This window comes from Haliotis rufescens, unplaced genomic scaffold (assembly GCF_023055435.1).
Source record: "Haliotis rufescens isolate VD_foot unplaced genomic scaffold, xgHalRufe1.0.p SCAF_3, whole genome shotgun sequence".
NCBI lineage: Eukaryota > Metazoa > Mollusca > Gastropoda > Lepetellida > Haliotidae > Haliotis > Haliotis rufescens.
The window spans coordinates 25,351,333-25,368,867 of record NW_025964001.1 but is presented as its reverse complement, the minus strand read 5'-3'; the positions used below and the strand labels follow the sequence as shown (position 1 = coordinate 25,368,867).

The 17,535-nt window shown below is 40.8% G+C and overlaps 2 protein-coding genes across 2 annotated transcripts; one reads left to right on the top strand and one right to left on the bottom strand.

Annotated features, from left to right (window-relative positions):
* Window positions 1-203: 203 nt before the first annotated feature.
* LOC124144588 lies at window positions 204-5,430 on the bottom strand. Its single transcript, XM_046514081.2, has 2 exons — window positions 5,188-5,430; window positions 204-1,728 (listed from the first exon to the last, which is right to left on the bottom strand). Exons 1-2 carry the CDS (start codon window positions 5,304-5,306, stop codon window positions 585-587), a joined length of 1,263 nt encoding a protein of 420 aa, XP_046370037.2. The 5' UTR covers window positions 5,307-5,430; the 3' UTR covers window positions 204-584.
* A 38-nt stretch (window positions 5,431-5,468) lies between these two features.
* On the top strand, window positions 5,469-15,402 carry LOC124144576 (tRNA (adenine(58)-N(1))-methyltransferase non-catalytic subunit TRM6-like). The gene is made up of 12 exons (XM_048403951.1): window positions 5,469-5,682; window positions 6,268-6,416; window positions 7,118-7,224; window positions 7,715-7,806; window positions 8,622-8,705; window positions 9,487-9,611; window positions 10,441-10,486; window positions 11,354-11,903; window positions 12,028-12,104; window positions 12,537-12,639; window positions 13,447-13,533; window positions 14,744-15,402. Exons 1-12 carry the CDS (start codon window positions 5,600-5,602, stop codon window positions 14,825-14,827), a joined length of 1,587 nt encoding a protein of 528 aa, XP_048259908.1. The 5' UTR covers window positions 5,469-5,599; the 3' UTR covers window positions 14,828-15,402.
* Window positions 15,403-17,535: the final 2,133 nt, after the last annotated feature.

Sequence of the window (17,535 nt, the reverse complement as noted above, 5' to 3'; positions counted from 1 at the left end):
TAATTAAAAGCGACAAAGCCCTTCCCATAATGATAAGGATATTCTGCTAAACGCAGAGGCCGTGGTACGATTCCTATAGTAACACAACCATGCATGCGTTTAAGAATCACTACAAAAAGGTGATGATACCAGGTGTTCGTGAAAAGGTGATAGTATCCTGCCCCACTGCTGGCCCCGCCACAAACACACACAAACCCCTGAAATATATAAGTGTTATGTATTCTTTATTATTAGTTTATGTGGAGAAGCAACAATCTGAACAAGAAAGTTTACTATCCATCAATGTATTTCAATCATAGAGGCAATGATGATTCAGGTTGGGTTTTTACCAACCTTATTGCAGTGGATTTTTACAATGCGTATATCCAAATTGACACCGTTTCAAAAACATATATTAGTAAATACTAAGCTTGAGAAAGGCTAAAACAAATCCGAATACAAATCTCAAAATACATTTTGGAATAGTTCAATAAATAACGCGCAAGACCACAAGGATTCTATAACCAATGGCAATTCGCTTCTTGAATCCTTTCACATACGAAGTCTTTGTAATAATAGAACAATCCGACCGATTAGGTGTGGGTTCACTCCGATGACAGCGAGTGCTTCACCTTAGAAGGGCTGAGGGCATTTGGGAGAACAATAAGATCCCTCCTCTCAACGTCTGCCGATACAGCCAGAGTATCCAAGAACCCTATAGCTTGGTGTCTCAGTAAGATAGAGGCGGCTCGACTTACAAATAAAACTGCTTTTACTCGACTTATATCTGACGCTAGTTCGAGGGCTACTTCTGGATTCAGACAATCGCAGGAAGCGAGGTCGATTCTTGAAGGAAGAACCCTCTTGATATCAGCAACCCACAGTACCTCGAAGTCTCCATCAGCCTGGACGAAGCTACGCATACAGGATACAAGTATCTCTGTCTTCAGATGGAGAAGGTCGTCTGCTGTCGCGGAGCTGACGAACAGCTGCAGACGACATTCAACTGGAACGTAAAATCTCTGCCAGCTGACCATCGATATGTATTCAGCGTTTGCACCGCGACGAAACCGTTGTCTTAGCAGCGTCCTCTTCTGGCGAGATTCTCGATCAGTTGCGCAAGATTCAGGCACGCTTTCTTTTAAAGGTTCTCTTGGCGTCTTTTGAAGATTCGACAAGGATACTGGCGATTTTGTTGGGGATTCAGTTAGACTGCTTTCACTTTTAGACGAGTTCAAAGATGAGTTTAGGTCGTCATTTGTTCGTCGTTTCAGCTTGAGAGCATAGTACTTCGAATACCACATCTGCATATCCAGCCATACCGTTTTGGAATTGGTCAAACTTCCTCTGGGGTAGAGCGGACCCCACACATTTCGGACAGGAATATATTTGCTGTACTTCTGAAGATCGGGTATGCGAATGTCAAGCGGATAACAAGTTGATTCTGTACTTTCATCAAAGGTGGTGCAGCTGTGTGATCTGAGGTGATCGCTGGTTTGAACAACGTCAGAGCCCAGCGCGCTTTGGTTGACATTCCCGGAATGTGCTTTCAGGAGATCACCGATATTGTCCAGCTTACATATTCCGCTTATGCGCTTTCGTTTCTTGCAGAGCTTCTCTTTTCCTCTTTTGAAGACGGATTTTATTTTACTTAATGCTTTGGATGTCTTAACCGTTTTGACAATTTCTTGTCCCGGACCGCCTGGTTTAGCTGTCTTAGCGAAATCACTATTATCACCGCTGCGTAACCTGAAATTGAATTAAACATTGTTATGGCTCGCCAATCGTTAGCTGGAAGATACATGTATTGGTACATATAACACCACATTAAAATTAAGTTTGCGAAAATTGAGTCACGTCCATTTATACGTGTTATACAAAACTTGATGTTTAAAAAGATCCGGTCTGTTAAGGTTTCTCGGGAGAAAACAAATATACATCTCCTAGGCAACCGTGGAACCCACAATTTAATATCCCGGGATGTATCTGAAGTCTTTCAAGAAGGGATAGTTTTTTCGGTATCTATTTCAAAACACGCAATTTCTTCTGTAAAGAGAACATCTTCCCAAAGCAAGAGAGTTAACTGACTATAAAAGACCAGTTTCCACCTTTGCCAAACTAGGTATTATGGAGTTACATTTTGCCTGGGCTAACGAGTCTATGCATAGTCCAATCAATATCGCGCAACTGTCGTGCTCATTTCGGTCGATTGCAGGATTTGTGGACCGCCAACTCGTTGTCAAAAGATATTTTCCAAATCTTTTCATGATTTTAATCAAGGTGCTCGCGTGATTTGATGCACTTTGCGATGTAAGACCCGTTTTATCACAATATAGATCTTGCTTATCGATCAGATCGTCTTGACTGGGCGCCGCCATTTTGTTTGAATCAAATGCAAGCGATACGAGAGGTGGAATCTGATTGGCCCATTGGAGAGGTTAAGAAGGGACATAACTCGTAATAGCCACTGGTGGCGCTACGATCGAACCCAGGAATTCAAGCCTAGCTCGGCAAGTGTGGAAACTTTACTTTTAAAGTCAATAAACTCTCTTGCCTCGCGAAGTTGTAAAGAGAAGAGCCGAACCATTTCGTTTCCATCAAACAATATACTTTGGGGGACATTACCTGAGAACAGTTGTTTTTTTCAAACAAATTCCCAGATCCCTCGAACATCGAATCGTCGGTCCCTATGCTTGTCGCAAGCGACGACCGATGGATGATATTTGACTGGAGTTGAATATTGTAATATCATACACTGGTATGGACATCAACGTCTGTGGTGCTTTGCTACAGACATGGTTGTTAGTATTTATACAAAGAACTTGATTTCCATAAAATCGCGTATCACTAACTAACGTGGTGTTTGGATAACGACAGGGTCTACTAAAGATCCATAACTTATGTGTGCTGCAATCGACAAAATGTGTGACCCAACTCATTGTATCATGGCAGAGTGTACATCACTGCTCATACTATCGACCACTGGGTCTTCTAGCCGTGAACCTCAGCTTTCTTTCTGTCGTTAATCTCATACTTTAACGAAGACTAAGCGCTAAGACCTTCGTGAAACGGGATTTTGTTATTCCACAGGCCGTCCTGCTATAGCTATGCATATGCTGATTTCTTTTGATAGGAAGATGATTTAGAAGATGATAACGAGCTAAATTATATACAGTTTCCCTGAAATAAAAAGCCGACGGAGATAGAAGGATTCACGGCCTTCCGATGACATCGACAATGTGAGAGGTGGTGAACAATAATCGGCCTAAGTGTAAGAGGAAATTTTAGTGAGTGTGTGAATGTAGTTTAACGCCACTTTTAACAGTGCTGCAGCTTATCACTGCCTGTTAGCTTTATACGGAAGGATATCCTGAAATGATCCAGGTTGTATATAGTTGCTTACTTCGAGAAACCAACGAGCATGGGCATTGTGCTGAAGTATCATAATTGTGGAGAATCTTGAATTCGATGTGGGTGAGTTGGGTTTAACGCCGCTTTTAACAGTATTCCAGTTTAATCGCGGCGTGTCAGCTTAATGTGGGAGGAAAGCTCGAAGTGATGCAGGTCTCAGACGTTTACCACTTTGGTCAATCTCATTAAAATCAGATCCTAGTTCTCGCTATCGCTAAACAAAGATCTGAGGACATCCCATTCACATCCGTCACGTCAGAACGACCTTACATCCGACCAATCAGGACGTCGCTTACAAGATCATGAAAGTGACAGTCGGAATGTGTTTCCTAATCATGCAACCTCGAAAACGTCAACACGGGGTATTCCGAACGACAGTTACGACCCGTACGACTCATTCGTCAAAATTATCGTCTATCTCTCGCTTCAGTGGAATAAACATTTAAACGGAGAAGGCGTTGAACAGTATGTGGGAAGCATTGCTATACAATCTCAACAATATATTAGACATTCCGGAATGTTCGTTTGTTCAGTTTTCAAAATTTTAATCGAGAACTGTGTCAACATACTTTTCAAACGTAATCTGAAATGGAAGTCGCCAGGTTGAAACGACTGCCGTAAAGCTCGAGAAAGCTGCTTTCTAATTGGCTGATGTCGCCTTCTTGTTTGTCTTTTCTGTCGTCGGTCAAAGTTCGTGAAAGGTCGTTCTGACGTGACCCGTAATGGGATGTACTCAGATCTTTGTTTAGCGGCAGCGAGAACTCAGGTCTGATTTTAATGAGATTGCCACTTTGGTGAAACCAACCAGCACGGGTATGATGCTGACAAACCTAGAAACATAATCGGGGCGAACCGGGATTCGAACCCACAATCATAGGTTTCTGGCTTGCCCAAGGGACGCAACTCTGCACAGCGAATCGCGGCGCCTCAGACGACTGGACCACCCGTGCCCCATCTGGAATTCGAACACACGATCGTGGGATCTTGGCATGGCTAAGGGTTAATGTATAGAGTGCGCGGGGATAATCATATATTTGCAGAGCCATCCCAAGCAATTGTGCTAACACCGGATTCTGGGCTACCATAGGTCCCCAGTATAAAACGATATGTTCGTTGTAAGAGGCAAACAAACGGATCGATTGATCAGGTCCGTTGGCTTATGCATGACATCGTAGAAACGGCGTGGTACGTAGCTCATTATATCAATCACTGGTTTGCCTTGAATGTTGTTGAGTGCGGCGTAAAACAACAAGCAAGCAAACGTGTTATTTTCATTAATAACGTTGTATATATACTTACGACAGAATTTAATTAAAAGCGTTGCATGTGTGTGGTTGTGGTTGTGTTGTAGTAGTATTGTCAAAGTTCTACGTGCGATTGTGTCAGAGAGTATCATTCTGTTCCTGTAGAAATATTGTCCCTTTCCATGATACATTGGCAATGTTGTGAAACTGATCATCGTCAATAATAACTGGGCAGGAATTAGCTCTTTTTACGTTATTTCTTCTCGCAAAAAAGTAGCTCCTAGTTCAGAAGGAAACATAATACTATCAACGTTATCGTACATTTAATGAGAAACTCAATGGAAAATAAAAAACCGAGGTGTATTTTTAGGAACTTGCCAGTAGACATGTTTTATGGTATAGCTGAAAGGTTTACATTAGGTTGATAAATTCACAATCATTGTCCTTACATAAAATCAAATAAGATATATTAAAAGCAAAACATTGTAAAACATTGTAAAAGAAAATATTTATGAATATAACGATATAATACATAAACAAAGATGTAACTTACCAACTGACGTCATTTTGTTTTTCAAATATATTTACAAATTCTTCCGTTAGGACTAAATTCCCTTTTGTTGGATTCTTCGCTGACTTTTGTCTTTTTTTCTTCCGAAAAAGTAGCGGCATGATTATTGTAGTTCACAACCTCCTACCCCATGATGTATGGCCTTTCGGACGATCCGACCAGCTTGTAGCGCGTACGTAAAATCTACTGACAGCGGGCGGTGGCAGTTGCTGCACGTGATTTTGTTTACAGGTGGCGCTGTGATTATACTTCCGCTTCCGGAATAAACACATGTGTTCTGCTGTAAGCAATGTGCAATCGGTATTACGAGTTCTGAATCAATACGTTCTTTAGTAGTTGCGTAGTATGGAAAGAAAGGAAACATTATAGACTGTTTAAAACACCGTGTGCAGCAATGGCCAGACTAATACAGGAAGGAGATCAAGTCCTGCTGAAAAGAGATGACAATTCTGGGGTGTTTCAAGTGAAACGAAACCGGTAAAAACTTCAGAAGGAAGGAATCTAGGCGTCCCTTTCCTCTGTACTGTTTATATTGTACTTACTGTCATTTATACAAGATTAAAGAGATTTGTCCAATATACACTTGCGTGTTGAAATGGTGTAAATTTGTGTGATGCAAACGTAATTTTGTACAGGCCTACATGCTGGCAAAAACGGGATCGGGTGGTCAGGCTTGCTGACTTTGTTAATGCATGTCATATTATCACAATTGCGTGGATCGATGTTCATGATGTCAATCACTGAATAACCTGGTCCATACTCCATTATTTGCAGACTACCGTCATATAGCTGAAATATTTCTAAGTCTGGCGTTAAACAACTAACAAACAAAAACAAAACATGTTCGCCGTCATATTAATAGATGATAAATAATTGATTCATTTTATGAACTTATGTCATGTACATGTAAACTGTACAGTCCAAATTCTTTCATCTGAATCAAAATATTCTGGTCATTCATCATTCCAGTTTCGTCATCATTCATAATTTAAGGGAGACCCTGTACAAATGCATACTGATCATACAGATAATCAACAACTCTGATAATTAACATATTTTCAGACAACTTCATTTTGACAAGGCCAAATTCACACTAGATGGACTCATTGGACATCCATTTGGTGCAACATTCAAGGTGGAGAAAGGAGGGATGATCAGAATTGATGACCCTGACGAAGTTCTCAATGAACTAATGGAAACAGAATCATCAGGTATGTGTTCATGATTTATTCCTACATTTGCGATCAGGTTGTTTGACCTGCATGTATCCCAGAGAGCTTATTACAAGATAATACAGTTTTTCTTTGAAAAAAAGAGACTAGGTAGATTGTACTGTATATGTCTTAGCAAATTTTACTCACCATGCTTTTCTGTTAAAACTAGTTTTGTTATATACATAAATCTGATAGTTAGTTACTTGTACCAGGGTATCAATTTCACAGAGAGCAAGAAGTTCAATGTCATGGCTTAGACCCTCTTCAATAATGTTCGGGGCACGGATGTCCCAGTCTTCTAAGGCACCGAAATTTAATACTGTTAAAAGCGGCGTTAAACCAAACTCACTCACTCATTCAACAACGTTCAGTTTTATTTGATACCTAATGAAGGTAGGTAACACAGTAACAAATTAGCAGTGGCATATCAGAAATATTATTTGTTTGAGATTAACTGTACAAGTAGTATATTTCATTATTGACAAAACCCCAAGAAATACACTTATATACATACATATTTTCTCTAAATACTAACCAAATTAGATTGTATCGCAATACATATTGTTGCTTGTATCACAGTTTACCAGTGTAGTAGTAATACTGGTCACTGGTATTTATCACTTAGAAAGGAGATATAATATACTGCATATTCAAGTATGCAAATCCTCATGCGCCGGAGTTTATGGTTGACTTTTCAGCTGCTGTCCGTGGTAAGGACAACCGGGACTTGGTTGCTGCAGGTTCAAACCAGAAACTGTCTCAAGATGACATCCTCAAGATGAAGGAAGAGGGCAAGAAAGGAGAGGTAACATGTACCAGTCAGGTCATACTGTAAAGCTCATATTTCATAGTATTTGGAGATCTAGACCGCAAAATGTATGTTGTCTTATGTGGTCTGAAGAAGCACAAATGTTGTATTTACTAGTATGCATATTTTTCTTGAGAATGTAATAAGAATCATGAAGTAAGAAATTGTTGAATTTGTCTAAGGGTGTGACCATGGTAACAATACACAGAACATTTACAAAAGTATCATATCGGTACATCATGTATCGTAACGATGCAGGTTAAATAAGGGTGACATGTAAAATAGTATAAACACACGTGTATTGTAAAGTACAATTTCATGTTTGATTGGAGGGGCACAGATGGCCCAGTCATCTCAGGTGTAGCAATTCCTTGTATAGGGGAGCATGATTCGTAACCCTGAATCATTTTGAAACAGAGATGTCTTGATGCAGATCCTGAGAACCGAGACTGTTTCCCTTATGCTTCATGTTCTTTCATGGTTTCAGGAAATCATTCAAGAGCTGATAACAAACAGTGAGACTTTTGAAAACAAGACAGAGTATTCGCAGAGGAAATATCTGCGGAAGAAAATGAAAAAGTAGGCAAAATATGTTTGATGAGATGAAAGGAAGTCTGTGTTCCATGATCAGCTGTCTATTGTCAGATGTCTGTAGATCTTGGATTATTGCCTTACATGAAACTGAGATATTTTCACGGTGTAAATACATTTTTATATAGAATTATCTACCTCATTAATGTAAGATAGCAGACAAGCGCCACAGCGTCCTTTGAGCACAAGACATAGCATGCTAAACAGCTTAAAGGAGTAACTATGTGTGTGTTTTTGATAATGTGGCTGCTGTTATTCTTAGTTTTAGTATTAATAATGTTAGTCATTACAACCACAAAGATATTTTTGTCTCAATTACCTACCAATCAGAAATTATTATTGTAATCAGGGTTGAAGATAAAAAAAATTACCCGCAATATTATGTTTATCTATCCTTTTGGTTCTTCAATCCCCCCAAAAAATATATATATAAACATGAGGATTAGATTACATAAGAATAAATAAATAATGATAATAATAATTGCTAAATGTTAATTGCATGAATGTTTATCTTTATAAGCATTCTGCCAGTTCGGTATGATTCTTTGAAATCTTTTTGTCTGTCTAAGGAACTTCACATATATCATGTATATGTTGTAGGATGTACGGAACAATTTTATGTACTCTGAAGGATTTACTTTGTGGTTGCATTTATTTGAGAGAGGTTAAATCTGTTTAAAGTATGTATTGTGTGATTTTCCTTGTACTTCTCTTTGCTGGGAATGAGAACTCTTTACTATAAGAAGCAACACTGCTGTGCTAAATCTTAACAGGCAGTAACCATGGTAACTGATGGTTTTCAGGCACGTCTTCATCTTCACAGTTCTCAAGCCAACAGCTAGATTGCTCATTGACATGGTGTACACAAAATCTCCTGAAAAAATCAGGTATGTCTGTAGAAACACTGGTACTGTGACATGACTGATGGTGGTTCAACCTGGCATAACAGTGCAGGGCTAGAAATTGGCACTGGCCCTGTAGTCCTTGCCAAAGTACCCACTAGTTAAGGTATCATAAGGACTAGTAGAAATTTGCCCTCTTTAAGGGTTGTGCTATATGTTAACATTATAAGGACTAGTGGACTTAAAAATGTTAGTTTCTACCACTGCAGTGTGAACCCATGCTGGTTTGCCTGACCTTTGTTTGATTTGTTACAGGTCGCAGGTTATATTGATGAAATATTGCTGACTGCAGCCCTTTATAACACTCACTCTCAGTTGAAGTCACGTCATTGAATCAGTCCCCAGGCTCATCGTATCATTAATCCCCAATGTGGATCATTGTTCAGGCTATCCATATATGAGTATTTAGAGGGAACTCTACTGACTTTGTTGGAAACATCGTTCGATCAGCTTCTTATAAGTGTGTAAAGTGTCATGGTTGGTTCAATATTGGCCACAGTCAGCAATATTCCAGCTATGTCACGGTACCGTGTTAATAACCTGGGTACCGTGTTAATAACCTGGGCCAGATGAAGCAGTGGATGAAATAATGAACTGTTTCCTACACGGTCTGTGCAGTCAGCCAAATCACTGAGTCTGACCAACCCATGCAATTGTTTCGCCTCTCACAACAAGAAGTGCCTTAGAACATTGGCGACCTTTTCTAGCCTTGGTTCCCACACGGTATCAGTTTAAAAAATGTGTCATATATAACTTTGTGTTTCAGTCATCTCCGAATAGACAGCTTATCCCAGATCCTGCAGTACGCCAACATCATGGCTGGCATCAACGTCGCTATTGTCGACACACTCCAGGGGCTGGTTGTGGGGTCAGTGATGGAGAGAATGGGAGGTAACTCTTGCTGCTACTTCAAATTTTAGCAAAACGGGTGTGGGAGCTTTGTAATAATTTTTCACAGATATTTACTAAAAAATGTTGTTTTAAGGTATAGTTTGATTATTTTTTAAGTGTATCAAATATAATAGGTATTTGTATGTGTTGACTATTCAAGGGATTTATGGAAGGAGAGGGAGATATTTGGTCCCAATTCGACATCCAATTTACGATATTATAGTTGTGGCCATGTGACCTTTGCAGACATAGCAGAGTTGACTTTGTTTCTGTGATCACATGGCTAAGAGCATGAGGATAAAGGGACTTTGATGCTTAGTTCTACATTATTGAATTGAATGCAGCATATAATATAATACCACTGAATTATAGAAAATTAGGATTTTAAAAAGTAATTAAAAAATTGAACGAAATAATGTTTTTTTCCAATTTGCCTGCCTGGGGCACTTAGTTTAGAATCTTTAGATAATTCCTGGCTGACTGGTGTTTTCCTGCTGCCTGTCCATGTTAAATCTGAACTGTGAAGATCCGGGGTAGAGTAGGTCTTCAGCAACCCATGCTTGCCGTAAGAGGCGATTATGCTTGTCGTAAGAGGCGACTAAGGGGATCGGGTGGTCAGGCTAGCTGACTTGGTTGATGCATGTCATCGATCCCAATTGCGTGGATCGATGCTCATGATGTCAATCACCGGATAGTCTGGTCCAGACTCTATTATTTACAGACCGCCGTCATATAGCTGGAAATTTGCTGAACGTGGCGTTAAACAACAAAACAAACCAAACCAAAAGCTCGAAAAAAGCATGTTCAATCTTTACACACTTCTCTACAGGTATGGGGAAGGTTGTCCAGTTCTACCCAGGATCTGATCTCAACAGGTAAAACCTTGTTCATTGTCTTTATTTGTTTTGCCCTTGAAAATTGCCTGAGGTACATCCATTTGCATGTTCCCTCTGATTATTGTATCAGATGTTCTACACTGTGAGTGAGTGAGTGTAAGTCACTGTTTAACAATATCCCAGCAATATCACAGCAGGGGACACCAGAATTGGGCTTCACACATTGTACCCATGTGAAGAATTGAACCTTGATTGTCATGACAAGTGAACATCTTAACCACAAGGATATACCATGGCCCCTACACACAACTGGACACTGAGTGCACAGTATTACCCATACTTTGATACAAAACTTCAGCAATTTGAATTGTGATACAATATAAATGGATCAGTAGGTTGAAGAAATACGCTCATATATGTATTTATCTGGGTTTTATTAATAATGAAATATATGGAAATCTCGGACAAAAATATTTTCCAGTATGCACTGTTGTTTGTCACTGTGTAACCTCCCTGATTTAAGCATTACTATGGTTACAAATGGCAGACGAAGCTCTTGGACACAGGATAGTTCCCAACAAAATGTGAAAAGCTGACGTATGGCACTATTTTGGTCTTGAATAATAAAGGGAGTTTCAAAAGTGGAAGGAAGGATAGCAATATGTCTGCATTATATATTGCAGTACAAAATTCCTGACAAAATACCAGCTCAGACCTGCTTGCTGAGTAAATATAGATGATGACATTCCTTGAATTATGGAATTGATATGGATTTGCTTTCATGTGATTATTTGAATTGGTCAGTTATTGAAAGGAAATGTTTTTTGAGTCAACAAGGTTCTTATTTGATCAAATTGATTTAGTTTCATTTTGACTTACATAGTGTTTTTGTTTTCTCATTTACAGGCATGTGTTGAATTTCTTCGACTTCCCATCAGAATTCAAAGACAATTTGTACAATTTTGGTCTTAAGAACTTACCAGAGTTAAAGACTCGTGGACAAGAATCTGTCAGAGATATGAAGAGTGACACTGAAGAGAAGGGAGATAACTCTGGAGAGAAAGACTGTGACAGTAGTGATAATGGTGCTCAAACTCAAGACAGCCTTACAAAGACAGACGGCGGTCAGGCTGGGGAAAAGAGGAAGGGAGATAACTCTGGAGAGAAAGACTGTGACAGTAGTAATAACAGTGGACAAGAACGTGCAGAGTGCCTTGATATAAAGATGGCGACTGCAGAGAAGGGAGATGACTCTGGAGAGAAAGACCGAGACAGTAGTAATAAAAGTGGACAAGACCGTGCTGAGAGCCCAGATATAAAGATGGAGACTGAAGAGGAGGGAGATAACTCTGTAGAGAAAGCCTGTGATAGTAATAACAGTGCTCCAAGTCAGGACAGCCGTACGAAGACAGATGGCATTCAGACTGGGGAGAAGAGGAAGGGAGATAACTCTGAGGTAAACTATGTAACAGCATACTACCTACCTACATACTACCTTGTGCAGCAGTGCCGTGGAGTAAGGAACAATTGTCATATTTAAGGAGTTTTTCATATTTTAGGAAGTTTGTTTTCTGTTGCAGAAAGTGGAAAAGAGACTGGAAAAAGCCAGAATACAAGATTATGTGAAAACTCTCATTTTACAGAAGGATTTTGATTGGTAAGAATAAACAGAGCATATTGATGATATTTACAGTAACTACGCCAACATCCTGTACATACCACAATGTGTCCGTTAACAGCATTCAATGATTTTATCTTTGTAAAAGTATATTGTAGTCATGCTACAGACTAGTCCATTTTTTCTGGAGTAAATATTGCAAAAGTTAACATGGTTAAAACATTGTTTGGTTAAAAATAAGATTTAATTCTTTGTAAAAATAGCCTCAAATTAACTTTGATCATATTTTCCTCATCACCTTCTTTTTCTCATATACCTTTGGGTATATTGACCAATACAGAATTTTTAAAAGAAAATAAATGGTCAGGTTCATTGTTGCATTTTATTTAGAATTAATCTATGGTATCTGAGAATTCTGTTCAGTATTCTTACAGTATAATCTAATGGTAATGGCATCTGTTTTGTCTGTAGTTTGATAGTGGCCTGCAAGCACCATCCCACACCTATAGTGCTGGCTCTGCTGGAGTATGTTGGCCCATCGCGTCCCGTCGTGGTGTACTCTTCTTACAAGGAGGTAACTTTTCTCCCCAACTGACTTCAGGGCCTTACCTTAGCTTGTTGTAGGTAACTAACAAGGGTATCAAGCGGTCAAAGTAGCGGTCAGTATCACTGAAACCTTTCAACATTTTTCAACGAAACTTGGCATATGCATTGCTCATCAGCTTAACTGGTGCCTTTTGCTATTTTTCTATTTGTTTCCCACCCAAACTTTACAGATAGTCAGACCGCCTCTGTCGTCTAGTGGTAGAGTGTCCGCCTGGAGAGCGGAAGGTCTGGGGTTCGATCCCCAACCACGTCATACCAACAGACGTTAAAAGATGGTACTTGTTGTTACCCTATCTGGCGCTCGGCATTAAGGGGCTAAAACAAGGACTGGTCGGCTTGGAGTCAGTATACTGTGTCTGAGTGGGGTATTCATGTTAAACTGCGGCATGGTGTCTCAGTGAGCTAGCACTATAAATCGGCATCAGTCCGGACTAGTACAAGCAGCCACACGTACATGTAAGTCGTTATACAAGTGCAATAATCTTAGACACGACGTTAAACCCCATTTCACCTCACCTTACCTCACCTCACCTCACCCTACAGCCAGTCATACATGAAACCATCATCTTTCCAGGCTATAATTTGCTATTATTGTTTCTCGGGTTTGCAAACATATTTACAGGAATAACTTGTACTAATGTATGAAAACTAAGGACGGGGGAGACATGATTTAGAGTAATAACTCATTCTAGTTACATAAGGTGCATTTAATCCCTGGTCTGACGGTCTGCTGTCTGATGTTTTCCCATTGCCCTGATGTTTCGGGTACTTGCAGGCTCTGATGGACTGCTACAACTGTGTGAGGGAGCGGGGTGGCGTCCTGAGTCTCAGACTGACCGAGACATGGTACCGGGAGTATCAGGTAGGATGCCGCAGGGGCTACTAGGGGTGACTGTCACTATTGCAATACCAGGAATGTCCTTTGAATTATTTCGTTCCTTAAACAGTGGACCTTCTCTGTGGTCTAGTGGTAGAGCGTCCGCCCGGAGAGCTGAAGGTCCGGGGTTCGATCCCCGGCCTCGTCATACCAAAAGACGTTAAAAGATGGTACTTGTTGTTACCCTGTCTGGCGCTCGGCATTAAGGGGCTAAAACAAGGACTGGTCAGCCCCGGAGTCAGTATACTGTGTCTGAGTGGGGTATTCATGTTAAAACTGCGGCATGGTATCTCAGTGGGCCAGCACTATAAACACACACACACACACACATGCATGCACGTCGCTATATAAGTGCAATAATCTTGGACGCGACGTTAAACCCCATTTCACCTCACCTCACCTTAAACAGTATTTGTATCATGCTACAACATGTTGCCCCCGGCTCTATAGATGAAGACACAAACTGCTTGGGTACAAATTGTCTATGCAGGGGACATGGTATACCTCCCTACCTCATTGACCCAACTATGCAGATGACAGGGAGGGAGGGACTCCACCTTTACTCACTCAAAAACCTACTCCCAGCTTGCAGTCAACAAACTTTGCAGATGATGAGGAGAGGGGGGACACCTACCTCGATCTAACTCACTCACTCACTCAATCACTGTACAGCTTACATGTACTCCCAGCTCACACCTGACCACACAACTATGCAGATGGAGAGAGGGGAGGACACCTCACTCACTCCCTCATTGTATAACCTACAGGTACTCCCAGATTTCACTCACTCACTCCCTCATTGTATAACCTACAGGTACTCCCAGCTCTCACTCATTGTATAACCTACAGGTCCTCCCAGCTCTCACTCACTCACTCATTGTATAACCTACAGGTACTCCCAGATTTCACTCACTCACTCCCTCATTGTATAACCTACAGGTACTCCCATCTCTCCGTCACTCACTCCCTCATTGTATAACCTACAGGTACTCCCAGCTCTCACTCATTGTATAACCTACAGGTCCTTCCAGCTCTCACTCACTCACTCATTGAACCGGTATAACCTACAGGTCCTCCCAGCTCTCACCCATTGTATGACCTACAGGTCCTCCCAGCTCCCCATCACTCACTCATTGTATAACCTACAGGTACTCCCAGATTTCACTCACTCACTCCCTCATTGTATAACCTACAGGTACTCCCAGCTCGCACTCACCCCACCATGCAGATGACAGGGACTGGAGGATACCTACTGACATTCACCACTGTCAGCAGCTGAGAGAGCACCAGGAAGAAATTGCAGCAATAACTCACCTTAGGAGAGACAGCCATGAGAGAGGTTCACTGGCCAGGGGGGGCTAGTAGTTGGACACTCATTGACATACAATCTGGCTAATGATAACTGTTCACCAACTTAAAAAGTGGATCCCAGAAATATTTTGAGAGTTAAGGTGGGGCAAATGGCCTTCTACATATGCCTTCCAATGCACATTGTTGCTCTCCCTCTAGCGTTCTAGTTTCTACTGCTGGAGAATTGCCATTCAGATGATCATCACCACCAATTGACATTCAGGAGCCGAAACTGGAGCCTTTGGTAGCCTACTGTTATTTTAGTGGGGCTCTGCCAGTGTGAAGAGACTTTCACACAAGCTGATTTGATTCCGCATCTGGACCTTGTTGTATTTATCAAATTGGGCACTTTGTGTTGATGATTTTACGAAAGAAATAGGTTGTATTGTTTTATCATTTATCATAACGCAACAGATATTCTCTCCATCCTGACATAATTGTGTTTACAACTTGTCCAGCTTGAGATCATCATATGAATAAAAACTGAAGATATGAAACATGTAATTCTATTGCTTGTGTTGTTTTTTTAAGAATCATATTGAGCCATATGTACATGAAGTACACAAAGTTTGCTATGGATGACGACTCTAAAAGGTAATACGTCAAATTGTGTGCATCCATTGAAATAGCCAAGGACTATATTGCATAAAGACATGTGTAATGACCAAAAGTCTGTTGTCATGTGCCACACAATGCCAACAAACAACATGTGAACAATGCACAGTCAATACGAGACCAAAACTGAAAAAAATTACAATAACAAATTCATTGTCAAAAAATAATTTTAAAAACCTTAGTAGCGTGTATGTGATCCCTGTGATTTGATCTCATACTCTCAATAAGTGTCTGGATGGTTGCCAAGAGTGTTTCACTCTTCAGTAAGAGTATCGCTGAGTTCTGCATGTGTTCGATAGGGTTGAGGCCTGGTGACTGGGCTGGCTACTCCATGCATGGACTCCTGCTCTAAGTAGGCATCAACACCCCTGGCACGATGAGGTGGTGTGTTATCGTCCATGAGGATGAAGTGCACCAGCATACGGTCTCACGTATGCATCGAGAATGTCATCCCTGTAGTGCCCACCTGTCATCGTGCCCCGCTGTAGGACATGAAGATCGGTTCTTCCAGCTCGACTGATCCCACCCCACATCACCGCCTCCATGGTCTAATGGTAGAGCGTCCGCCCGGGGAGCGGAAGGTCCGGGGTTCGATCCCCAGCCGCATCATACCAAAAGACGTTAAAAGATGGTACTTGTTGTTACCCTGTCTGGCGCTCGGCATTAAGGGGCTAAAACAAGGACTGGTCGGCTCGGAGTCAGTATACTGTGTCTGAGTGGGATATTCATGTTAAACTGCGGCATGGTATCTCAGTGAGCTAGCACTATAAATCGGCATCAGTCGGACTAGTACAAGCAGCCACACACACACGTACATGCACGTCGCTATATAAGTGCAATAATCTTGGACGCGACGTTAAACCCCATTTCACCTCACCTCACCCCACCCCACATCATGATTAAGCTCCCTCCATAGCGGTCATGTTTGGCTACATTGAAATTCTTTCTCCTTGTCTATGCCACACTCAGGCACGACGATTTGTGAAGTTCAGACAGGATCTTGGAATTATGGAGTAATATTTTGGCTGGACTTTTTAGTCTATGAGTCCAATCGAAATACTGTAGCGAAATCGACATGTGGTTCATAAAAAAACATCACAACTGCTGTGCTGAATTGTGTACCATCAACTCGGTGTTGACATATTTTTCAAATGTTTTCATGTTGTTAATCAATGTGCGCAAGTGATGTGATGCACATGGCATGGTGAGCAATGTAGCAAATGTTGTGCTCTCTGATGATGACGTGCAACGATTCTTTCACAATGCATCCAAACAAAGGTTTTCAAGCACCTCCTGTACATCGTGCCCTTGACTGCATGCCCCGTCTGTTCACCATGGAATTTAGGTCTTAGAGGGGTTACCCAATCATTATACAGTGATCCCTCGCTACAACGCTACCTTCGGGGTCCTAATAATTGATGAGCGTTATAGATGATCAGCAGTTTAACGAAGGTCGAGTCTTGGTGGTAGATGACCAACAAAACAGTATACATGCTCTGCCTACCTAACATGATCTACGTTGCACGTTTCAGAGTTTCAGAAAAGATTAGAATAGAAGTTCTTTATGATTCATAGTGTAAAAAAAGATTTACTGAGTATTAATATGCGCTTTCAAACAAAAAAACCACATCGTATCCCTTCAGATGAATAAATAGGTATAACAAACTTGGTCAATAAAAGTATGAAATTTGATATAAAACATCACTAAACATGAGGATTTACCATTTGAAATGTATTTCCTGCTCTCAAAGGCATTATTCTATATGCAGAGATTAAGATTACCGAGTGTATTTTCTCGTAAACTAAGCCGGAAACAGCAATCAGCTGTGCACGTTTCCTCCCAATCTACCGGTGATTCAGTTAATTATAAGAACCATAAGTGTAGCACTTTGGAACAAATTGTATGCAGGATAGTTTTTGGCGTATGGAACGATTTTGACCAGTCACTGTAGGGACTTCCCGCGCTACATGTATTTCAAGGGGATATCCCATGTATACAGGGATATTTCAATCTTTATTTGT